The sequence below is a fragment of the Ambystoma mexicanum genome, chromosome 13, assembly GCF_040938575.1.
Source record: "Ambystoma mexicanum isolate Mex_15411 chromosome 13, UKY_AmexF1_1, whole genome shotgun sequence".
Taxonomy (NCBI): Eukaryota; Metazoa; Chordata; class Amphibia; order Caudata; family Ambystomatidae; genus Ambystoma; species Ambystoma mexicanum.
Genome location: NC_090938.1, coordinates 10859210 through 10885956, shown reverse-complemented (window position 1 = coordinate 10885956; position 26747 = coordinate 10859210). Strand labels below are relative to the sequence as shown.

General features: G+C 46.5%; 1 protein-coding gene across 4 annotated transcripts in view; it reads left to right on the top strand.

Moving 5' to 3' along the window:
- The first annotated feature begins 19037 nt into the window (after window positions 1-19037).
- Window positions 19038-26747, top strand: part of CYB561D1 (cytochrome b561 family member D1) — a 151008-nt gene continuing 143298 nt past the window's right edge. For all 4 annotated transcript variants that reach the window (XR_011282875.1, XR_011282874.1, XM_069633002.1 and 1 more), the window contains exon 1: window positions 19038-20001. Coding sequence is in view for 2 of the 4 variants with exons in the window: in XM_069633002.1 (XP_069489103.1) it covers window positions 19827-20001 (175 nt within the window). In the remaining 2 variants the exon portion in view is untranslated. The remainder of the gene's footprint in view (window positions 20002-26747) is intronic.

Sequence of the window (26747 nt, the reverse complement as noted above, 5' to 3'; positions counted from 1 at the left end):
GGTACCGACACTTGATGCTTGCTCCTGTCTTTTTTGGAGCTCTGTCCAAATCTCATTAACTTGCTGCCATTTATTCAGCAGGCCAGCCTGAATTGGCTTGTACACTTTTCTGCTACCTGAACTTTGAAAACCTTTGCTGAACACTGATATGCTCATAGTGAACACATTATCGGATTTGTGAACACTTGCTTCATTGACACTGCATCTTTGTTGACATTCCTTGGCTGAACCTTTTGCATTAGAATTGGATTTGTGCTTACCTGGAATTCTGCACATATGTGAGGACACACATACCTCATGAGTGACCTGAAAATACCTTGGACTGGAATATAACTGAATTGGTCTGTATGACCAATAAACTGGATGTATACACTGATATGTATGCATTGATCTGTAATGAAATGCTTGGCCTGTTTGGCTACTGAGCTTTGACACCTGAGAAAGTGATTGTCATATGTTGTGCTTGACACATTGAAAGATGGAAACACCTGTATCCACAGTACATATGCATTGATTCTATCCATTGCATTTTCGTGTTCTGCTTGTAGAGACACTTTCACACTTTTGGCTTGTAGACATTTTTGACCTTTTGACTTTTTGACTCAATGAGAAATTTGAATATGCTATTCTGATTTCTGACACATTTGCAGCTTTGCATTTGAATTTTTAGCTTGCCACTGATAGAGTGAAACGCTTGCCTTTTTAAAAAGGTTTTTTTTTGCATCATGAAATAATATGCTTTTTCCTTTTTTCAATTTTGCTTGGTATTGCATACCACATTGCTATGTTATGTTATGACATATAGTTAGGAATGATTATCTAACGATAAGAGGAGAGATTGTGGAATCTGATAAAATGAGGATGCCTGGTTTGTTATCATTAGGGAATCATAAGAGAATCGGCACTCTTTGTTACAGAACCATTACCCATTATTTAGTATTATCCCTTTAGAGAACGAATGAGGCCTGAAATGACACACTGTCATATTTGGAAATGCTGTGTAGAGCCATTTAGAATGACACATTGTTATGTTCTTGTAGAGACACATTTAGAGATATGTTATGTACACATGTATGTAGAGTGTGCACTTAGAATTAGTTTGTATGTAGATAGCGCTTGGATTTGCGAGAGAAAGCGTAAACGCTAGGAAGTATTTAGCTGGCATTTGAAGCCATTTCTGATGGAGACAGAAGAGGGGCACTGGGCTTAGTGCGGAGATGTTATGGTACACTGAAAGAAGGAATGTGTAAACAGTAGCTTTGCAGGCAGACAGATAACATGAACCTTGTCCGAGTGGGGAGAGCGAAGGAAGCTAATCAGCATGGCATGGCTTGGTGTGCCGCAGAGACAGCAACGGTGGGAGGGAGCGTGACATGGGGAGTTGGGAGAGAAGCCTTTTCAGGCAAGGAGATGCTTTGAACACAGGCACAGAGAGAGGATTTCATGATGCAGACAGAGCCAACAGTGGAGTGAATGGAGAAATGGAGGAATAGATGGTGTTTTGCACCGCACACAGAAGGCCAAGGCAGAGATATGATGTCCAATGTCACTTTGACACAGAACACATAGTGACCAGACAGCACGCATAACAGAGACTGGCAGGCATTGGTAACAGAGAAAGAGACATTCTTAGCTTAGAGAATGTAAGTAACCATGGGAATGAGTGCGTCATTGGAAAGTATAACCAGGAGTGGAGAGAGAGAGTTGGAGTAGTTGCTGTGGGAGAATCCGATGGGCTAGTTGCTGTGGGAGATGGTGCTAGATGCGATGAGGGAGAGGTGTCTTGGTGCAGCAGAACCTGTGGAGGCCTTGATGATAGCGATCTGGCAGAGAGAGCGAGGCCCGGATCTGAATGACTGGCTGATTGCAGAGTAGCGAGCGAGGAGAGACTTGACAAAGACAGAGCTGGAGAGGAGAGAGATGCAAATGGGAAGTATGGTTTATGGCCTAGACTGAACTGATTGATTAGAACAGACACTCACACAAAGAGCTTTGGGTTTGGGAGAAGGGGAAATCAGACAGGGATTGTCTTAGATAGAGAGAGTGAAGTATGGTGTGGATTGGATAGGTTTGATCCTGCATGAATGAGAGGGATGCTGACGCTGGCATTATACCGCATTAGAATCACAGGCTTGCATCATAGGCTTGCATTCAAAACCTGTAAGGCTTATAGTTATCCACTGCATGGTAGATTTGCACCAACAGTATAAAAGGTGCAAATTAGATGGTTGCAATAGTTTTAGTATTGTTTGAATTATGCTTTGCTGTGCATAAATAAATGTATTCTATTGTTATAATTGAATCGATTCATGTGTTTTCTTTGTGTCTTGTGTTATTGTGTTATTGTGTCTATAGGTGAATGTATGTTAGGAGTAATAAAGGAGTAATACAGTGCACATAGGCCCTGTGACACAGACGCAGGTGGGTATATTGATCCACACCCCTAGGAGATTGTCTAAGACCGGTGCATGGTTGTTCAGGGGGGCAAGACGTGGGTAGGGATCTGTTTTACAAACTAACAAAACCTTTCAGTTGTCTGTATTGAAGTGTGTCGGAGTAAATGAATCTTGCACCCTAACCTCTTTAAGGTGCAGCTATCTTGTCTTACAGATACTAGAGGGTGAGTTCTGACCTATGGGCCCATCAGAGGATGCTCTGCCCTCCTGTACACTTGGTAGCAGAGGATGGTTCGACCATCAACTATTGATTGATTAATAATAAGACACCCATAGACCGACGGCCTTTGGCAATATCACAAGTCCTTCGCCATTCGGCTGAGTAGACTGAGAAGCTTCCTGTGGACAATGATAGAAGTAAATCCATCAAATCTGCAGTAGGTCTGAAGGAACCTGCCTTTCCAAGCATAAACCCTTCTCATTTCCACGGGCAGCGGATCAGACGAAAAGACAGCAAGAGGCGGTAACGACGGAGGGGCTGGTAATCCCGAAGTTCCAGAGAGGAAAAGATGCGAGCAGTGAGTGAAACAATAAACTCATTACTTTGGCAAAAGTCTTGTAGGCATTAGAACAAGTAAGGGAAAGGTAACGGAGGGTGGTGGAGAAAAATTTAAAATATTTAGACGTAGAGAAGACTGTATATAAATAAGGGGTTAATGACTCGAGTATGATAGAGAAAAAGTAAGGTTACCGGGAGGACACCCGAGAGAAAAAGTAAGGTTACCGCGCTTTAATACAGCGGTCAGAAGAAATATGAACTCAGAGCCCACATAATAGGGGACGATAAGGCTACGGTGACGATTAAAGACGGCACAAATGGGGTTTGTTTAAACCCCATGTCGGGGTATTGATTAGAAGGCAGGTATATGTGTGTCCAGCTGGTGTCCGTCTAGTCTGTCAAATGTCTGTCATATGTGACCTGTTATATGTCAAACGTAAATAACTGTATCATTGATTGTTTGAGATGAAGTTTGGGCTTTACGCGATTCTTGTTATATTCACGCCCTACCCCAGTAAACATTTTGGGTCGAGATTTAATGACAAAGTTGAATATGACTATATCATTCACAGAGGAGGGCATAGTATGCTCCACTCCAGGAATGCATTATTCTAACGTATGCGAAATGGTCAGAGCGTACTCCGGACGCACAGCCATGAGAGCTATACCATTAGAACCGGAAGTCTTCGCATATGGTGTGTGTGTGCTTATGGCGGGACTGCCAGGCCTCGCAGATAGAACTATGAGAACCCCTGATGAGTTTCTATTCAGACCAAGGATACCTATGCATGAAGAAGAGGGGCAAGTATTTCCCTTATCGATACATATTGCAGCAGTACGAGGGAAGGTAGTAATGGTCGAAGGGTACGATGATGAAGACAGACAATGGTGTGCAATTATCGACATTGAAGAAGCGTACCGAGTGACTGACGTCACCGATGATGATCTGTTTGAAGAACACCCTGACTCAGAAGAGACAAGGGTGGAAGTAAGTCTCATATTTTGGGTCAAAATGATCAAACGAGAAGTGCCACAGAGAATGATGTTGGTGCTGATCCCCCCCGCATGCTTTGATGATGACATGGCCCAGGTGCCTGTCTCAGTATGGACTACAGGACCCTATGACGTAGGACTCCTGAAAGGAGCAGGAGAAGTGAAAATTAAATTGAAACCAGGAGCAATTTTACCAAGGGCACGACAATATCCCATGTCTAGAGAAGCAGATGAAGGGATTGCGAAGACAATTTCCGCCATGATGGAGCAGGGCATCCTTTTGACGTCAGAAACACCATGCAACACAGTCAAGAAATCAAAGGGAGGGTCGTGGCATTTAATCCAAGATTTAAGAGCATTAAACGATATTGTTGAAGCCGAGTTCCCTATAGTCCCTAATCCATCTACGATCTTGTGTAAAATACCGATCGAGGCGAAATACTTCATGGTGATTGACTTGAAAAATGCTTTTTTCTCAATCCCGCTACACCGTGACTCACAAGATCTGACGTCCTTCACTTTCAGACAAATGTGTCTGAAAAGCACGAGGTTGCCGCAGGGGTACTGTGAGTCTCCATCCATGTTCAACCAAGTATTGCAAATGGACCTAGGCAACATTACAGTAGACAGTGCTGTTTTGCAGTATGTGGATGACATTCTGATCTGCAGCACCACTGAAGAACAATGCAGGCGCGATTCTATCTAGCTTCTGACTATATTGGCTGAAAAAGGATATCAGGTTGACAAGGAAAAGTTACAATATTGTCAACAGGAGGTGCTGAACATAGGCCAGCTAATCTCGCATGAGGGGAAAAGGATCACCCCAGAAAGGGCTGAAGCTATCATGAACACGGCTAAGTCGCTCACGATAGAACAAATGCAGAGCTTCCTAGGCCTGTGCAGCTATGTTTAGGGCATGGGTCTTCTATTACAGTTCGTATACCAAGCCCTTGCTCCAGGCCCTGAAGAAGGCCCGAGCGACAAAAGAACAAATTTAATGGACTGAAGCGATGGAAGAGGGGTTCACAGAACTAAAGAGAGCAATTTGCACGGCTCCAGTTCTCGGGATTCCTAATTATGCAGAGGAATTCTACCTGTTCTCGCACACGAATGGCAATGTTATGACGGCAGTACTCACTCAAAAAACCTCGTTGGGGTACAAGCCCCTGGTGTATTACAGTGGGAATCTGGACCCTGTAATAAGAGGCCAGTTCCCATGCGAACAAAGCTTAGCTGCCGCAGCATTCACCATAGAGAAGGCAACAACCATTGTAATTGGATGATCCATGCCATTGTATGTTGAACACTCATTATTTGCCATATTAGAGAAACCAAAAGGTACATTGACATCTCAAAGGGCCTCGGCCTATGAGGTGATCATATCGAATCCATCGATCAAAATAGTGCGATGTAAAACGGTGAATCCAGCCACGTTCATAGCTGAACCAGTCACTGAAGGTGAGCCGATACATTACTGCGCAAACTATGAAGAATTCTATGATGGAATCCCCAGGGTAAAAGAAAATGCCCTGGCAGGAGGTGAGATCGTTTTCATTGACGGTTCTTCGAGAATCGACCAAGAAGATGGACAAAGATATACGGGCGTTGCCGTAATAAAACACATAGCGAACGGAGAATTCCAAGTACTCGTTAGTGCACGAATACCATCTCATTATTCAGCACAGGCTGCAGAATTATTGGTGTTGATACTTGCCATTGAGAATCATTCAGACCAGGAAATACGGTGTACAGTGACTCTGCCTATGTAACGTCCACAGTGCACACAGGACTAGCGCGCTGGAAGAGGAGGGGCTACCTCCGAGCAGACGGCACACCAGTGCAGCACGCAGCCTTATTGGACAGGCTGATGAAGGCACTACAGCTCCCAGTGGGCATAGCGGTCGTGAAATGCGCCGCTCGTACTCACGGGACAGATTTCGTGTCACGTGGAAATCACTCAGCAGACACGGAAGCCAAGCGTATGGCATCCAAAAATTAGACAATCATGGAAGTAGAAGTGGCACGCACCCACGAGCGTATGATGATAACTCGAGCCACTCCAGAGGCTTATAGTAATATGGGGCAAACTCAATTGATGAAGCTTCAAGAGGAGGCACCACAGGACGAAAAGAACCCGTGGAAACCGCGAAGGACCTACAGACAACGGGGAAGAACCTCAGCACGTGCAGACGAGAGCTATGACGAGGAAGAAGGACGCATGAGAAGGAAAATCAAGACAAAGAACTCGGATGCAAGTTGTGGCATAAAACTGGACAGTTTCTCGAAGCAAAGGGGGATATGGACATAACAGACACTCTGTGCATTCTAGTTGCAGGGTAAAGAAGAACATCGCACATCTAAGCCACATTACACTGATGATACGAACTTTTGAATCAAGCCATATCCAAGCATTTTCAGCAAACGAGACTTTGATGAACTAAGAGCAAAAGTTAAGAACATCACACAGTCACCTGAATCAACCAACACCCAGACTTTGCTTTGCAGAACGTATGATATCCCCCAACAGAAATATCATAAGGGATGTGCTGTCCTGTTTTCAGTTAGTGCTAGAGACATATCCATCGCTTGTAGGGAGAGTTACCAGTATCACAGACTTTGTCCAAGATCCAGCCAACAAGAAAATATTCTGGCAACTACTGACTGTCATCGCGGAAGCCTTCATTGTACTGCCCGAGTACGGTGATAAGGACACAGATGCTTCCACCACAAGTGATGATTGATGAGCCGACATACACGCTTTTCTTTCGCATCATAGAGGAATGCCCAGGAGTTGTAGGGAGAACCACAGATACCAAGCTAAATTACGTGGTTGCAATCCACGCAGCAGGAAAGTGCAGAAACTGTTCTCGTCGAAAGAAAGGCCTGTGATCCAGAACCCAGCCAAGCAGGACAAATGTCCTTGTCACCCGAGGACAGTCGCCTGGCGCACAATGTCCTTTTCCGTTTAGTCACTGACTATCCAGAAATGGTGGGAAGGCCTGCAGATGTTGACGTCATCACCTTCCTCAGAGACCCAGCTAATGTCGCACATATGGGCACACTCCTCCACGGAATCATGCTCCAGGTGGAGCTATCCAATGTTCAGCGAGAATATCTGAGGAGATTCCAGTGAAACGTCCGCCTTGGGACAGATCCAGGAAAAGAGACACAGTTCTTCATCTTACTGCCGTGGGACGGATCGAGAAGATCAGGAAAGAGAACTTCACCGCTTCGTATTTATTTTTATTTTTTATTTTGTATTCTTATTTTATCGGTTATTTGACTCCCATTTTTAATTTGATTTGAACGATACCATTTTTCCATTTTTTCAGGTTTTCCATTTTTTATCATTTTTTTCCATTTTTCTTTTGTTTCTAATTTTTTCTATCTTTGTCGCATTTAAACAAGATTCCAGCATGTCTTCCGGACTAAGGCAAATTCGGGGGGGTGGACTAGGAATTGACCTATTTTGAATATGCTCAATGAGTATGACTCACCATAGAGGCTAGTCTAATCTTTTTCCATAGTCTAGCAAGGGAACTACATCCCGCAACCAGAGACATTCGACAACCTCAAGAGGGGGGACTATTATGAAGCACAAGATACTTTACGTCCAAGACCTCCTGAAAGACCATAATGGAGTAAATAAAAAGAAGAGATCTTTATAGAACCTTAACCATTGATATGATTGAAATGGGGGCCCAGAACAGTAACCTAGTCCTCCCACAAGCGGAGGGGCGCCCCCTCTTCCCTGGAAGAAAATGCTGCAAACTGTCTTATCGAACGATAATGTGTATATGTATAGTGATTATTATTGTTTTTCTGTCATTAACAATCAGAACTGCATTTTTTATTGGTGCATGAAGCAGTCCAATTTCAGTGCACCCACCAGATAATGTACGTACGAATCCCATGAAAGCACCCAGACCCTATATAGTCATTCCGATTCCTAGAAAAACTGACGATAAAGTAAACTAACTAAAATTGCACACGGGCAAGGGCAAGTGTCAATGGCTACTGAACCTCGAATGATGGCAACAGAAAATAAAAGACTGCCTACCAAACAACCAGTTCCAGAAAATAGTAGAAGCAACCAAGAGGAAGCAAGCGAAAGGCCAACTGAAAAGGATATAACCAAAGCACTCAAGAAGACAGAGACTGCTACAAAAGAATTTGCTGCAAAGACACAAATGCTGATAGACCATTTGTTCCCGTTTATAGCCAGAGCAAAGGAAGTGCATAAGTAGCTGAAAAATAGGACCACAGTGATTATCGCAGAAATCACATCAGTTCCTACGAGCACTAGGCCCATGATGAGGCCACACGTTGGACAGACGATATACAGATGGTGGTTAAAGGAGCCCTACAGGAGAATGCAAGAGGAGCAGAGACACACAAAACCTTCTCCTACCACAACGATACAGGTAATGAAGCCTGCTCCTCCAACAAGCATGCCTGAGAATCCTCCAGCAAGAAAAAGTCACATAGATGCATTTAGAGACGTAGTTATAGCTAACTACAAAAAGACATTAAGAATCAAGAGAAACCCACATGAAGACAACAATGAACTAAACAATTACCTAGACAGCACAGCACATCTAGGAAACAACATTTGGTACCAACACATGAAAGAGGTCAGAAGAAGAAAAGCTGAAGGAGAATGCTACGTCTGCGCACTTCTACCGTACAGCATGGGAAAGTCCAAGATCTTCGTGGCTGTAGAAATTGATGTGCCGACAGCACACTGTTTGTCACACGTAGCTATGTGCAACACCAGAGGACAATTCATGGGAAGAGATGCCTCACTGATATGGGCAACAGAGACAGCATACACTGATGAAGACAACTATATCCAAGACATCAAGACAAGAAACAGAGCTCACACCCGGAATCACGTGATTAGATATGCAAATCCAGAAGCACAAGGAACAGGAACAAGATGGGAGATAAACCCAAGATTGAAAGTCCAAGGGAAAACCCCAAAAGAAGCACAAATATGGAGAAATAGAGGCCAGGTGCAGATTTGGGGAACAGTGCTTTCCCCAGACGGATGGGAAGCAGGAGTAGTGATATGCCGAGCATGGATGGGTCTTGGAGCCTGCAAGGAAGCAATAGAGAACTCTCAGAGATTATGCAAACCCATATGGCCGAAGTTGGTAAAGCTGCTGACATGGGTCGAAGACAAAGGAGGACTCTTGCAGATAGTACCGCTGGAAAGCCCGAAACTGTGCTTCAGAAACAATGGCACAAGGAAGATGGGAGAGAATCAAAACTGCGGACGAATCTTTGAAGCTCTGGGAATGACGCAAGGGACCGCAGTAATCATAGACCATTACTGGGCGTGTGGATCCAAGGCATATATAAGACTACCAAAACATTGGGGAGGCATATGCACACTAGTGAACGTCCACGTTCCTGCACTAGTGATCCCAAAAAATGACCTGAGTATTGACAGTTTCCCGAAAGCAGATGCTTATCTAAGGAAGAGGAGATCTATAGCATTGGTATCCCGGATGAAGAGAGAGAATTACTTTTCTGCCAAATCAGAAGAAGCATTCCATGCAATCTCATACGAGCACAGGCTGTTTGGCTTCACCTCAACAGTATTCACAACACTGCTCTTACCCCACGTCCAAGTTGGAGTAAATACGAAATGGTTGCAGATACCCAGATGGGAGTTATTGCGACCATCAACACTACCATAAAAGGATTCAATGCAATCAAAGAAGAACTGAGAGCAATCTGATTGATGACCCTCCAGAATAGATATGTACTTGACATGATTACAGAAATGGATGGAGGTGTTTGCACAAAAATCGGAGAATCATGTTGCACGTTTATACCTTCACATGATGAAGAAAATGGAACCTTAACAGAAGCCATAAGTATGCTGGCAGATCTGCAGAGGCAGATGATCAAGGAAACTGACGAAGTGGACGATGGCAGCTGGGGTGGAACACTGTTTTATGGGTCCCACAATGGATGGCAGAAATATTCAAAATGCTGAGAGCCCTGCTAGTAATGATACTACTAGGATTTTGTGTTATCAAGATAATCGTAACACAATGCCAGAAAACAGCGAAGAAAGCCATTGGGATGAAAATTATGGTCAATGTCGAACCGGGATGGATGCCAAGGGACCTAACAGATGAGAAAATAACATACTTTGTGAAGGCCAGTGAATTTGCGCCAGAAGGAACAAAGTTTGCATACCCCAGAAAACGAAGAAGGTATGAAGGGAAATGGATTTACTGCAGCCCAAATGGGCAATGCCAGCTAATGACCTGGAACAAAGACGAACACATAAAAACAACAGGAAGTTTGAAAGGAGTGATAAAAATATGGACTCCAAAGATGCACACGTTCACAGCATCATGTACAAACGCAGATGACGAAGAAGTGGATGTGGAAGAACAAAGCAAGAATAACTTAAAGGAAGAAGAACAAGTGGTCGATAAACCGACCAGAGGGGGGTGTGTAGAGGAGGTCCCAAAGATGGCCTCTCACTCATGTTATGCCAGAAGCATTCTCGCTAAGATATGTGACATATAAGGAGCAAATGAATCAACAGAGAGCCACGGTGGGGCTCTGTCCAGTACCCATCAGAGGGACATGTATACCTATTGAAGCACCAATAACTAGACAACCGTGGGCTGCAAGATATCCACTGAGACAACCATACGAAGACTACTTACAGACTGTCCCCGAAGAGGCCCACAGAACCTTAATGGAAGGCAATTGGTGAAGATATAAGAGCCTAGACGTGACGTACAGACAACCATAAAACGAAAAGCAAAAGAAAGATACACAAGGACGAACTGTAAAAGAATGATAATGTGACAAACGTATAAGAAGATACCAGGTTGCAGCACAAAGAACGTACCCAGGATCGAATCGTGCAACTGACTGAATGCATGTAAATAGGCTTGGAACGCAAGTAGCAAGGAAAACGACACTGCTTGCAATGCTTAGTAGAAGAATAGAGCGGCATGCGCCAATTATATCTCTACCTCAAAGAAGCACGCTATACGAGTGCGACTCCATTTTGTAAAGGAGAACTAAGCCCAGGCTGCAAAGGGTCCACCAAGGCCGAGATTCATATTCCACCTAAAGCCAGAAAGGAAGAGCGGAATTGAAACTCAGCAAGAAGTAGCTCATGCTTGGGAATTGGAGGTGAACTCCAGGAAGGGAGGAGGGCGACTACTCTGAAGACTCAAAACGTCAGAGCATGACTGCCAGCCAGTGAAGGTCGAAATAAGAGGCCCCGGGCAGGTGGCTGGGCTGAACAAAGAATCAAATATATGAAAAGAAGGAAAAAGACACGTGACCAGCCAAGGGCAAAGAGGTACCAACGTCTGATGTCACCCAGAACCCGAGGATGCCATAACTTTCCCTGATAAGAACTACAGTTTCGAGGCCATCCTGGGCCAACTAATTGACACATAGGCCTAAAGGTACTGATTGATGGAAGGGAGGCAGGGTGAATCTTGGGGCACTCCGCATTTGGGTGTCTATTCTGCATGCTGCTAATTAAAGTGGAGATTTATGTCTAGGGCTGTAACCCACCCAATCACAATGTACCAAATAATCTAGGGTCCTATAGCTTGTAGAACCAATAAGACGTTGTAGTTGTAGTGACGTCTATCACGAGTGATGTAGTGGGATGGGCGTAGACGCCCACTCGATAAGAATGATCCAATCCGCATGCTCTGTTACCATATACAGCTATAGCACCTATACTTAAGTTACCTTTCCGACCAATAGAAATTGCATGACAAACTTATGAGTTTTGCATGTCAAATGATGACGATTTATGGCCATAAAAGTTGCTGTCTGAATGAAGAAGTCAGGAGTTGAAGTGAGACAGGTGATCGCACCATTGATGATTACCATTTGTTTCCCCGTTTTTTGTACTTGTCATTAAACGGAATTCCCTTTGCTAAACCTTTGAGTTGTCCTTATTGAAGTGTGTCGGAGTAAATCAATCCTGCACCCCATCCTCCTCAAGGTGCAGCTATCTTGTCTTACAAGTACTGGAGGGTGAGTTCTGACCTATGCTCTGCCCTCCTGTATACTTTACAGGTACAACAGGCCCTCTCGGATCTAGGTTTTGAGCAACAAGTGACAGAATCCACTCACACTCTAGGACACACATTGGACTGGATTGCTACGACCAATATTTCTTGTCACGATACGAACATCATACCATGTCCCTGGTCAGATCATGCTCTGATACACTTTTCAATAATAGTCCCATTCCCTGTCAAGCTCAGAAGTCTTTCTAATGGACATTCATTGTCACGCCATTTAAAACATTTTACTGTGGACAACATTGAACCGTTATTGGACCTGAAATCAATCTTTTCGCCTGATTCCACTCTCTTAGCCATGGCATCTAATCCGGCCTCTTACATGGGAAGTATCTCAGAAACCCTAGCCTCTTTAAAGCTTAAGAAACAGAAGAATGTCCAGCTGAAAAGCCAACCCTGGTTCTCGGCTGACCTCAGAAAGCTCACGTCCACAGTAATTAAGGCCTTTTATTCATGGAAATCCACGCAGACCTCCGTGCTGCAGCTGATTTATAAGACCTAAGCTAAGAGATACAAAATAGCAATTTTAGAGGCCAAACAAAATGATCACAATCTAAGAATAGAGCTAAAGGAAATCTTAAACCTGTTAAAAGAACAAGAGCCTGCCCCCCCAGCGGATCAACTGGATATTCGCGATGTTGCCTGGTGCCAAAAGAATTAAGAGGGAATGCATAATAAACTCTTAGGTATTATGGTAGGAATGCGGGATAGAAAGCAGAATTCACCAGCTAAACCTATAATTGAAACTCAGAAGCCACTTAGTTGCCAATTGACTATTCCCCAATTTAACTACCATCCTATAACAGGAGTATTGTCAAGTTTGTCTTCCACTCCATGAGTATCCCTTATTTCAATCTCCCCCTCCTCCTCACCTGCATCCTCAGAAGAACTGTCTTGTTGGCGTCCCTTCTTTCTCCGGTCTCTCTGTTTTTTCCTGAAGAGATACGGCCTCCCTCGGAGTGAAGCCACTCTGACGCCTTAATAGATAAGGTCAACAGAGGACCTCGTTCCGAGAGAGCTTCAGAGCGGAAAAAGCCAGAACGGTGGAAAAACCTCTCGTAGTTTGTCGAGCATGGTATCCTAACGCTGGTGTGTTCCAAAGGCAGTGGTCGAAGTGTATGAAAAGAAGTAGTGGAACTATGTTCCCTGCTGGCATGCCCTCGCTCCCCACAAACCCCATCACCACGCCCCCTCCCACACACAATACACACACCGAGACACTTGCACCTACTGTTTAAGGGAATGTTCAGTGCAGTGCACTGAAAGTGCACGTTTCAACTTCTTCCTACACTTTCATTTTAAAACAAAACCATTCCGAAACGGTTTCTTTTCAAAATAAAAGTACAGGAGCTGTAAAAGGTCGAGCACCGTTCCCGACCGCTCCCACTCACTTCGACCACTGTCCAAAGGTAAGACTGCACAGGGGCTGTAGGTCCGGTACAAAGCTAAGAAGCAAAGAGTCCAGATTTCCTGAAGAAATGTTTAGAGTCTTTCACAGGATGGTAGCAATGGAGGATAACAGGACACAACTGGTGGCAATCCAGGGCGGTGAAAACTGAAAGCCGTGGAAATCCAGAAAAAAGGTAAGTCGGAGAACAGATAAGTAAAGAAAACAAATGGGGAAAGAAAAGCAGAACCGCCTGCAAGGAAAGGTACCGGTAGGAAAAGAAGGGTAGAGGCAGAACCAGAGTAGAAAAGAAAGCAGAGCAAAGACTGCAAGGCAACACGGCAGCGGGAGAGGCCGGGAAGCTGCCCGTACGAAAATAGACGGAACGAGAGTCACAAAGATAGTACGGGGCGAGACCCGGCTAAGAAAGAAATCACAAGGGAAAACAAAAGTAGAAGGAATATTCGAACAGAAGCACGAAAAAAAGCAAGAGTACTAGCATGTAAACACAGAAGTGAAAGCAGTAGGGTTGCAATGCGCAGCGCTAAAGAAGGGGCGTGGTTAAAAAGGAAAAAGCACAGAGACAGACAGAAAGACTAGAGCGCGGAATCGGGAAATGGAAAGAAAACGAATGGCACATTTTAATGGCGGTGAAGCCGCCATGTATTCCATAGCCTCCAGGATGGCAGGCGCATGAAGCACGTGACAAGTATCTACAGGAAGTCATATAGAAAATAAAACCATCTCGGTGTAAAGGAGACGCTTGTGCCTCTTTGATTATAAAAACCTGTCCCCCTCGCCTAATAAAAGCTATCTGTATATTTGCCAACGAGTCGTTGGACAAAGGTCTTGTCTCTGACAACCTAAAACAAACTATGGTCACACCTCTACTAAAGAAAAATGGACTAGCCAGGGATAACCCCCTTAACTACTGCCCCATTTCGAACAGTCCCTTTCTCCTGATGATCTTAGATAAGGTAGCATACGGACAAATATCAGAACATTTATATTTGTACCCCACCTTGAATGATCACCAATCCGGGTTTAGACAGGGCTATGGTACTGAAACCTCACTTTAGAACTAAAATCCAATTTGCTTAAGCGACTAGATAAAAGGGCTCTCTCCTTGCTACTTTTGCTGTATCAGTCCGCATCATTCGACTTAGTCGACGATTCTATTTTGAAGCACAGACTCGTAGAGGTTGCCAATTTCTCACCGCTGGCTGTCTCCTGGATAGTTTTGTTCCTGGAGAACAGAGTAAGTAGAGTCTGCTCCGATATTGCAGAAGTCTTACCCATTTCATACCACTTTGGAGTGCCGCAGGGGGTCAGCATGTCTCCATGCATCTACAATCTATTCATGACGCTGTTTTTCTCCGAGCTAGAGGCAGAGGGCATAATGTTTTGTAACTACACCGACGACACACAATGTGTCGTCCCGCTCTCAGGGAGTCACGCTCAGGACGAACTGGAACTGGAGCTGAATCTAATCTTCACTATCATGAAGTGTTGGAGCAGTCCTGCTTTTAGATTTGTCGGCTGCGTTCGACACCGTCGATCACTCTCTTCTTGGCTCACGACTCTCTGAGGACGTAATCTCTGGTCAAGTCCTCAAATGGTTCATAGCCTTTCTTACTAATCGCTCGCAGTCAGTCTTGCTTCCCCCTTTCTTCTCTGCTCCTGTTTTCCTCTCTTGTGGTGTCCCTCAGGGCTCGGCGCTTTCCCCTATTCTGTTCAACATCTATATAAGATATCTGCTGTTCCTCATTGAGTCTCATGGGTTCCGCTTCTATTCATATGCGGATGATACCCAGCTACTGGTCCGTCTTGACCTAACCAAACATGAAACAGCTTACAGATTAAAAAAGTGTCAGGGGGAACTTGGTCCATGGATGACGCTGAATTGGCTCAAGCTAAATGGCACAAAAACTGAAGTCCTGGTTGTGGGTACTTCTACCCCTCATGTGTTCTGGACGGCCGACTTTTGGCCCCTGTCATTGGGCCCTCTTCCTATACCCGTTCCATCAGTTAGGAACCTTGGAGTTCGCTTCTCAGCTACCCTGACCATGGACGAGCAAGTCGGAGCAGTTTGCAAATCAGGCATTTTAAACTTAGGGTTCTTCGAAAAGTCCTCCCCTTCTTCCTCTCTGCCAGTCAGGCACCGGTTGTGGCAGCCCTGGTCCTTAGCATCCTGGACTACTGCAACTCACTTTATCTGGCGCAACCTGCCTACCTGATTGGTCCGCTGCAGCTGCTTCAAAACACTGCAGCCCGTTCCATCATCCGCCCTCCTTTTGGAGCCCACATGACCCCATTACTGCGACAACTTCACTGGCTCCCTGTTGCTCTGCGCATTCTGTTCAAGTCTATGTGCATAGTACATCGGGCGTTTTATGGATCTGCAGCAGAATATCTGCAAAGTAAATTCGCTCCCTATCAACCCTCATGCACCCTCCGTTCTCTTACCACCTGGTGGGTGGTTGTACCTTATTTCAAGCTGGCCCGTAAGGGTGGCCGTGCTTTCTCCGTCGCTGCTGCAAGAACGTGGAATGACCTTCCCCTTCCGCTACGCGACACCACTAATCATCTTGCTTTTCGTTGAGGATTAAAAGCCTTGCTTTTCTAGCTGCGCTCCTTTCTGCCCGCCTCCTCAGCGCCAAGATGCCTCCGGGTGTAGGTGCGCTTTAGAAGTTTTGATAACATAACATCATAGAGAATTGGATGCTCAATAATAACTTGGCCCTCAACAAAAACAAAACAGTGCTCATGAAAGTAGACCACAGCTTTGGTATGTTCAGACTAGGAACTGATCTTATTGTTCCAGTCTCTAAACTAAAGCTCTTGGGTGTAACGCTTGACTGAACTTTATCTCTGGAACCCCACGTCTCTAGCATTGTGATGGCCTCTGCATATAACATTAAAATACTTCACCACCGTAAGCCGCTTTTCACCCAGGCTAGTGCAGAGATCATCCCCAGAGCCATCATTGGCGCTAAAATGGATTACTGCGGGAGCTTCCTGGCTGGTAATAGCAAACGCAACCTGCTTAGGCTTCAGACTATGCAAAACAGAGCAGTCAGAGTAGTGTTGGGACTCCCTAAAAGAGTACATGTAATGGGTGGCAGGCGATCACTGCACTGGTTACCAATTGAAGCACAAGTCACATTCAGGCTCCTCATTATCACATTCAAGTGTAGTTTAGGATCCATACCATCCTACTTGCAGGACTCCATCAACGATAAATCGATTGGTAGGGGCCTGAGATCCAATGGACAGAATTTCATCATACAACCCAGATGCAGAACCGTTAAAGTTGAGAAAGGAGCCTTTTTTTCATTGGCTCCTAACTTCTGGAATAAGCTTCCTAAGAATCCAAGGTTCCAGAGCTCATTACCTGCTTTTAAAAGGGGCTAAAAACCCATTTGTTTGGATAACATCACAACACTTGCTCTAACTCACCTGCATTCAACAAGTAACTGTTCTATGTTATGTTCGTGTACTCTGTTTTAACGCATTAATGCCTGAGGGTCCACAGCGCGCTATATAAATACTGTAATGTAATACCGTAATGTAATGTAATATAGTCACTGGGAAGGCTCCCGCCAGTCTGGCCTGGACTTCCCCACAATACCATATATGGTTCTTCTACCCAACAGCCAGTCAGGGGGAAGGGAAGAGTCCGGGCTTCCCAGGACTTTTGGAAAACAAGGTAACAGGCAATAGAAACCAAGAGGCCACAGGGGCCATCTTGCCTTCTATCAGGAATCCATTGATTCCTATGGCAGGGCCTGGCTATCCCAAAATGGAGGATAGTCGGTGCACCTGTCAAATTCAGCATAGAGCTGCCACCAGCCCATACACTGCTCTTTGGGCCACACAAAGGTGCCCAAAAAAATACACTAGGGGTACAGGGTTCTACCCTCACCCGTGGGTGCCATAAGGGTATCCCAAGGGTCTCTGTTCAGCATGACCAAAAAGAGGAAGAACTGCACTGCCAGGAGTCCCACATGGACTCCTGTGCAGAAAACAACACAGATCACACATGATAAGGGAGTACAGGACAAGGACATGGAGGACCTGTCCCTCCAATGCATTTCCAGCATCATACAGGCTTGCAGAGTTAATGGACCATGACCACATGTGGGGCCAGTGTGTGTCTCCTCGATCACTTTCCCAGCATTGCTGTGACAGGCCTCCCCTTGCCCCCTTACATGCGTACAGCAGTCGGGACTGTTATAAATTGATGATTTCCTTCTCATTGGGGTGCCTCCTTGACTTGCGCTGGTCTGTCGTACCATTGGAGTGGGAGACCCGCATCTTCCGGTGCTTCTCCACTATCAGGGAGATGCTGTTGCACCTTCCCACAGCGTACAGTACTCGCGGGCACACGAAAACCACTCGTCGCCAAATGTTGACTCTTGTGTGAGTCAGGAGCAGCACACTCACACAGCGCCATTCACCCATGGAAATAAGGCGCGGACAAGAGTGGCTACTCACACGTATCTTCATACATGCCAACCCTCCCGATTTAGGCGGGAGACTCCCGATTTTTCAGTGAAAAATATTGCTATTTTTCACGGTCTCCCGCCTAAAATACCCGTAGCCCCAATGCATTCCTATGGGAAAATGCATGTCTCCCGATTTCCTTAGGGAAATCTCCCTCCCAGGTGCGTCGCAATGTTGGCATGTATGTGTCTTTATTCAGCGTGTTACAACTAGAAAGTGAAAGTTCCCCAACTGTCTCCTCCCTTTCCACCCACCCCGCTCCCCATGCCTTTGGGCGCCTGCCTATCACATGACATGTCAACGTATGATCCTACATGACACTGGAATGTCACTGTTGGTACTTATGCTGAACCAGGATGTATAATGCAAACCCAATACTTGAAACTGTGCTCCAAGTTGGAGTTCTCTTGCCAGATAAAGGAAGTTGGGCTTAGGTGTTTGGCACTTACAAGTGAGGCAGAGGATTCCCATCTTATTTCAAGAGTCTGTTTGTATTTGTCTTCCCCTTATGGCATAATCCAGTGCATGACGCTTTCTCTGGTAGTGACTGAGGTGAGTTTGGTGCCAATAGGGATCTGACTTTGCTTATACTCCATTTCAAACAAAACATGGGCCGTTTAGTAGCCTATCCACGTCGTTCGATTACTGGGCCTTGTTTTGGTCCTTTTTCTGTGGGCAGTTGCGCTTTTTTCCTTTATCAGAACCCGGAACCGAAGAGCTTCCGAACCAGGAAGTGGGGCTCGGGGCGACACCCCGGAGCGCAGGGTGGGGGCGACACTAAGGGGGGGCGACACTAAGGGGGGGCCACACCCAGAGCGCAGGGGGGGCGGCACTAAAAGGGGGGGTGGGCAATAAAAGGGGGGCGACACTAAGAGGGGGGCGACACCAAGAGGGGGGCGACACCCAGAGCGCAGGGGGGGGGCACTAAGAGGGGGGGGGCACACCCAGAGCGCAGGGGGGGCGGCACTAAAAGGGGGGGCGACACCCAGAGCGCAGGGGGGGCACTAAGAGGGCAGGGACAGGGATGAGGGTAACATCGAGAGGGGAAGGGCATCACTGAAGGGGCAGCACCAAGAGGGACGGGAGTAGGGGGGCAAGACTGGGAAGGGGGGAGTGCAGCACTGAAGGTGGAGGCCCAGCACTCATGTAGCGGGGCAATACTGAGGGAAGGGGCAGTAAAGGGAATGAGGCATTGCTGGGGGCAGTTGTGGGGGCAGTGCTGTAGGAGGATGGCTTAGACTAGGGAAGGGAGGTAGCTACTAATTCTAGAGGGTTGCAGCAGCACTTGGGGTGGTGCAGCAGTGAGGTATTCTGCCATTAGGTGTGTGTGGAATTCGGTCTAGATAGACATTCATATTGGAGAAGAACTCTGCATGCTAGTCTAAAACATTCCCTTCGAGCTTGAAAAAGGGAAGGGACTGCTACAGCTTTGGGGGGGGGGAAACCCTGGCAGAAGCAACAGGGGAAGGGGCAGCACTTAAAAGTCAAAGCAAAGAGTGGGCTAGAATATGGATATAGATGAGCGGGTCAGCACTGCTGTAATATAGCGCCTAAGGGACAGCAGGGAGGCACAAAATCATCAGTCGGAGAAAGTGCGCTCCTCCAAACACCTGGATTGCGATCTTTCATCTTATCCCAACACTTGCTGAGACGGGGTGACATTTACCACAGAGGCCAAGCTTCTGTTCCTTCCACAAGGCTGGTTGTCTTTAACATCAGTACAGAGTGCCCTTCTCTTAAAGAGTGGGAGTTTTTTATTCCCAGACTTGTCATCCCCAAAAAGCTGGGTTTCCATAGAACGGTCTACAGACTTTGAGCACATATCACAGAGAAGGGGGGAGAGTTATCTTTCAGGGCTCAATGGTCTCCTCACAGCACAGCTAATTGATCCCCCAATGAGAGGTGTTCTGTCCCTGTTGAAAGTCCCCAACACTTTGCTGGGGGCCAAAGGACCAGTGATGACCGAGTACTGGCTTTATCGATGGCTTCGCTGCCTCACTGGAGTTCTGGCTCACCTGGTGGTCATCGGATTCACCATCTTCCTCTTGGTGTTGTCTCGACCTGGAACAAGTAAGTAGGGAGGCTGCTGCTACAGAGGTCTATGGCAAACATTCAATGACTCTGCCTAGTGCCATTCTCTTCAGTTACAGGTGCCATTTTGGAGTCCTTCGTGTGTATCATTCAATTAAGTTACACTTGTTTCCTGTTATCATTGGTGTTATGCTCTGTATTTATTGGTGATTCTTAAGAAGCCAACGGCCACATTGTCACCTCGTGGCACCCCCTGAGCGGAGAAATGAAGGGGAAGGGAACAGCTGATCATTCGTAGCTCAGGGGAAGGTTCAAGCCAGGAAAGTGCAGAGAAACAGCTATTGTGAAGTGCAGTACAAGTCTCCAAGCAAGAAAAGGGCCGGCGTTTAGATAACTGAGTGCAAAAGTGTGTCTGGGATACACAATAAAAGCGGGGGGCGGGGGAGGCATGCAGGAGGTTGACGGGGATGTACACGCGTCAAAGAGGAAGAGGCCCATACCAAGGAACCAGGATGAGATGTTTGTTTTACGTCTTTCAGTAGCGGTGATGGTCCTCTGCATTCCGGTTGAGAGCTTCCGCTGTATCCAGAGTTTTCCCACCATGTCTCTTTCTCTTCAAGGGGCGATGATCAGCAAGTCTGATGTGGAGGCTCTTGCATGCCTCAGAGGACCATGTGCTGAATTCAGTTTGAGGGGCAGCAGGGAGCCAATGCAGGGCGATGAGGGGCTGCATGATGGGCTCACAGGGAGTTAGGCCAAGGAACGGTTTAGCAACCTTATTTTGTATTAACTGTAGTTGATGGGGTACGTGCTTCGGGATGCCCAAGCAAAGGTTTTTACAGTGGTCTAAGCAAGAGGTGATGATGGCTGAAGCGCCGTGTAACTTTTGCAACATGTTCAGAATGGGTCGAATGCGCCTAAGAAGCTGGTAACTAGATCATTTATTGATCTCCTGGATCTGTTGTGTGAAGTACAGGAGCTCTTCAAAAACAAAACCGAGGATTTACACTGCACAGAAGAGAAGAGAAGAGGAGTAGGCCCTAAAGAGGTGGGGCTGGCCAAAGTGGATGCTTTCTGTCTTTGAGGCATTCAGGCAGAGACTGTCGTTGATGATCCAGTCTTGAATTTTGAGTAGAGATGGTGCTGGAATGCAAGGAGGGGCCAGAGAGTGTGGCAGTGATTTGTGTGTCATCAGCATAGGTTTGGAATGTGCTTGTGAAGAGCGCACGGATGTCAGATGAGGGGGGCATTTCAGGTACACATTGAAGAGCCAGGGGCAGAGTATGGATGCAGACCCTTGTGTTGCTCCAAGGTAGAGAGCAAAGGGCTAACCCTGTCCTAGAGGAAAGAAGAGATCAGCTAAGGGCCAGACCATCAGCGCTGAAAGAAGGTTTTAGGCGATTAAAGAGAGTTGTATGTTTGACTGTGTCAAAGGCTGCCAACAGATCCAGGGGATAAGGGTGGCTGGAGTATTGGTGTCGGGCGCCTATATAAGATTGTCCCTCAAGAATAGTAATGCAGTTTCAGTGCCTCTTACAGGTCAGTAGATGCACTGGTGAGCATGGAGTGAGGCAACGTTTTCAACAATTATGCCTGTGAAGGGGGTGCTTAGCAGGGTTACCGGGGGGGGGGCATTGTTTGTTTTGATTTAATAGAGGTGTAATCAGGGACCCCTTGAGGAGTGAAGTGAGGAAGCCGGTAGATGGGTAGAGGTTGACTCGGGAGGAGAGAGCTGGAGTGAGGACTTAAATATTCTCTGTGATGGACTTAGCTAGGAAGGGCAAATGTGTTCAGATGATGCTTTCAGCATTTTTAATTTATTGGATATCGAGTTGTGACAAGGATTTAAGACGCAGGAAAGACGCGCCAGCCAAGGTTTCAGGACTGGCAGGCCAGGCGGATCTTGCCAGGTTAGTGGGGAAGAGGTGAAAGCGCTAGATCTTTTCACTGAAGGTGAGTGATGGTTGCTTGGCAAGCGGCATCTTTAGCCCGGGAGATGTAATCATGCTGGAAAGGTGGGCATGAGCTTGATGTCTTATTGCCGGGAGCTTTGCTTTACCTGCATTGCCTTTCCAGGGTGCATGTTTTTTTACCTGCATCGCCTTTCCAGAATGCGTGATTTTTCTCTGTGTGGCCAGATGAAGTTGGTCTTAGCCTCTGGTTGGTATTGTTTTTAATGGCAGGGCAAGGATATCCAGTGTTCTTTCCAGCGGATTGCAGAACGAGGCGGGAAAGGTTTCTGGGTGCTTACAAGGATCTACATGGTCAATGAAGGGGGTGGCAAAACGTTTCATAGGATGGACATGAATGAAACCCTAGCCAGCAGAAGGAGGGCGAGGAACGGACCTAGGTGGATTTTTAATAATTCATTTACGAGTGGGTTGTGGTCAGTTACTGTCATGGAGGAGAGATGAAGATGAGCGGATGGAATTGTCGCACCAAGAGTTTGGCCTCCACTGTGGACTTGGAGAGCGAGTGAATCCCAGAGGGAGAAGAAATCTTTAGGGATTTCATCGGTGGGACGGTCACTGCGCATGATATGGAGTCCATAGAAGATTGGATAGTGGAGACTCCATCATCCCGCTCGAGTAGGACTGACGTAGCGACTCCAGCTGGGCCATAAACAGTGATAATGGTTAAGCATGCGTGAAGTCGAAAGCCACATGTGCATGCCATGCTTTTGAAGGAGCAGCTGCTAGGCGTAGAGATCAGCGCAGGGCGATATAGGCTGGGTAGGACAATGCCTTTTTGGTTTCGAGCCTGGCTTGTTTGTTCCCTACTCTGCCACCTTCCTAGACTGCTGCTACTGCAGTGACATTGGACTCATTCCCTGCAGTGCTGCTCTCAGAAGATTCACAGATCAGAAGGAACACTTTTGTAATGTTGTGGTCTTGTATGGTATTCTCAGTATCACAATGTGGGCCACTAGTTTTATTTTTGTTGTTGTGATTTCTGTATGGTACGATGTCCTTTCATCGAGACCTGCTTTTACGACATGTTTTTCCGTGGATTTTTTGCCGAAAATATTTTTCACATTTTTTGTGGGGGGTGGGAAAAAGCATATAAAGGATTTGGGGGGGGGGGTGGGAATAAAAAAATAGCTAAATGACGGGGGTCATGGGGGAGGAACCCCCCAAAAATAATTTTTAAAAAATACCCAAAACACATTTCTGCAAAAATTCCACAGAAAAAACGGGTGTTGATGAAATGACATGGAACCTTCTGTACACGGAGCCCCTTTTGTTTGGCAGCCCAGCCACCTACCTTGCACTGTTTCACAAGGAGTGGAGGGCTGCTTGAGCTTCACTCCAATAATACATGCGCTAAATTACTGCCAGGCTGTCCTTCTAGTGCTATTAAGCCCAATAGCCAATTAAGTGCTGTGTAGAAACATCAACCATAGGAAAGTTTGTCTAAATCACGGGAGGATGCGAGTATCACACATTAATGACAGAACAAACACAGTGCACCTTGCAACATGCCTCTCACCAACCGAGAGACAGTAAGGCAGAGAGAAAATCACACCACACTAGCAGAGTGAAGAAAGAGAGAGAGTACTAGAGTGACAGAAAAATAAGGCAGGGACAGATAGTTATAAGGATCCGGCCCAGCGGAAGATGTGTGGGGTCCCATTTCATTATGATGATTGGGGTCCCCTGCTTAGAGCGAAAACATTCTGAGCTACCCCTGGGGTGCATACATTATAATGACGACAAAGATAAAGTTAATAGCCACCGATTATCACAAAGCAGCCAACCAGCAGGGGCCTTAAGCACTAAATGCCCACTGAAGAGCTATAAACCCTTATTTGTCAGCAAGTGGCTGATGTGGAAGAACCAGTATTAGAAGGCCATGAGGTAATAACACTTCAGTATGTCCTGTGGAAAGTGACGTCCGGAAGGGCTCCAGGAAACACAGCTTGTAAAGCGCATACTGTTAAGTCCTTGAACGAAAATAGAGAAGGGAATAAATTACCAAGATGGCTGTCTGGCAACATGGAGGCAGTTGCTGGGGGCCCCGCTGAGGCTTGAGGCCCCTTTCAATTTGAAATGGTTGAAAGACTGTGATGCTGTCCCTGATAATGATCCTGCAAGACCATATGTGGATGCACAGATATAGGAAGGGGTTAATGTGTGTGTGTGTGTGTGTGTGTGTCCACCCACTACATGGGCCATAGATCAGGACTGGAGCGGTTTCAAAGAGCAGAAGGTAGTTGATAACACTGGACCCTGATGATCTCATCAACTACCGTCCCATCACCTATCTTCCCTTCCTACGTAAGAACCTTGAGAAAGCTGTAGCCACGCAACTCCTCCAACACATCAAAGCCAATAACCTCCTTCAGTCCTACCAATCTGGCTTCAGACCCAGATGCAGCACAGAACTGGCTACCATCAAGGTGATCGTCAATGCCCTTAAAATCCTTGATGATGGCCATCCTTGCTCCAGGTTCTCCTTGATGTCTCAGCAGCATTTGGCACAGCAGACCACCAGACACTCACTGACAGTTTACACCGCTGCATGGGGATCAGCAAGATTATCTTCAGCTGGTTCAGATCCTAACTTGTGAACTCCAACAGTTTGTACAAATTGATTCTTCCAGATCATCAACTCTACCCATCACCTGCGGAGACCCGCAAGGATCCATCCCCTTCTCCCGTGATCTTCAATCGTTACATGGACCTGCTCAAAACCCTCTTCACGCCACACAACATCCTCATTCACCAATAGTTAGAAGACACGCAGATCTACCTCAAGATATCCTCAGTCGAATACATCCACAGGCTCAAGACCTGCCTCACATTGATCCAGTTCTGGATGTCCTGTGCTTACCTGAAGCTCAACCCCTCCAAGACCGAATTCCTACTGCTGGCCAGCAACACTGAACACCCAGACATCCAGACATGATCCTCTGCTATGAACCTTGTCATGATGCGCACGCCATGGAGACTGTGGTGGAAATGGAAGAGGGGCTTACTTCGGTAGCAGCGAATGCAGCGGTCTAGTTTTCGACGCACTGGAGACGCGTACAAGTACGCGTCTATGAGACGCACCGGTGCGTTGCAACCCTTCTGCCTTCTCAGGTTAACACGCTGTTACTTTCTTCCGTACACCGAAGTAAGTGGCTTATTTCCGCCGTAGTTTTTCTTCTCTGTCCCGAGTCCCCCCCCTGTCTGCCATCCTGGTCTGTGTTTCACCTTGTGTGTTTTGCTGCTCTCCTGTCTTTTTCTGTACGGCTCCCTTCCTTCCGAGCAGCTGTTGTCCTTCGCCTCCTTTCCGGAGCTTCCAGGCTCCATCCTCTTACCTGCATTCTATTGCGGGGTCCATGTTTTCCTTTGTGCTACTCCTTCCAGAAGTCCTACGGAAGGTTGAATCCACGTAAGCGGCTATACCTATTTTGGGTTCCTCGCTTCCCTCTAATCCTTTCGAACATACCTTTTGGAAAGAACCTTCATACAAGCATCCTGAGTGCCTTCTGGGAGTCGGAGTCCTCTCTTCAGTGTAAAACCTCCGAACACCAGCAGTGCTTGTGACTACTTTCAATTCTCCAGGGTTTTTTCAGCTAAGCTTTTCCCTGGTAGTGGCGCGAGCTCCCTGAGGGTCCCACTGCCGAACATATAGCTAGTTGGCAAGGTGGCCTCCAGTAGAGCCCGTCCTGAAATCCACACAAAAAAGCTGGACATTGCCTGGAGAGAAAGGAGAGCGATATCGTCCGAAGACTCCTCTGAAGACGCAATTACAGGTGGGGAGGAGGAAGAGGGGGGAAGTAAGGGCATTGATCAGGTCAGACCCCCGTCAGTCCTTGAGAGTTTGCAACGCCCCAAGATGGCCAGCCTAGAACAATACCAAGAACTGGTCAATGCCATACAAGGAATCACCGCCGAACTCTAGACTATGAAAGCAGAGAACAATGCGCTCAAAGCAGACAACGCTGCGTTGAGGCAGCAGAGCACTCAAAGAGATGACATTCGTGGCGATCTTCCACCAATGCCTTTACCCTGTGGTAAATATAAGGGTAACCCCAAAAGGTTAAAAGAATTTCTCGCTGCATGTCGGGTTAACTTCACTTTCCGCCCAATGAGTTGGACCGGGCTAAGGTCGGATTTCTCATTTCGAATCTAGGGGGCAATGCTCTTGCATGGGCCACCCCGTTGGTAACAAATATCGACCCTGTTGTGAATGACTATGAAGCCTTCGTACTACAATTTCACACTAGGTTTGAAAGAACAGAAGTGTTATATACAGCATAGGAGAATCTTTTGTACACCAAACAAGGACCCTCAGATGTGCAGACATATGTCTCCAACTTCCAGAGAATTGCTTTGTAAACCGGATGGCCTGACTCGGCTAAACAAACACACTTCAGAAGAGGATTGCATCAGGAGATAAAAGATGAACTGTCGAGGGTGGCTAGACTTACGTCCTTTCAAGAACTGGTTGCCTTAGCTCTTCAAATTGAATACCGTCTTTTGGAGCGACGGGCAGAAAGAAGGATACCCAAACTAGGCTTTCCACATAATCTTCCCTCCTACCCACCTGTTATCTCCGAAAGACTCCCACCTCAGACCGAAGAACCTATGCAAATAGGTACAGCCAGGGGTCCCTTGACGGCCGCTGAAAGAAAAATACGACAGGATTTGAGCCTATGTATGTACTGTGGTTCTGAGAAACATCTTCTGCGTGACTGTCCCGAAGTGCCTCCCAGGAGGTCGGGAAACGAAAGACCCCGACCCTGAACAGGGACACGGAAGGTGCTTCACTGGCCAATCCCTGTGTTACCAATC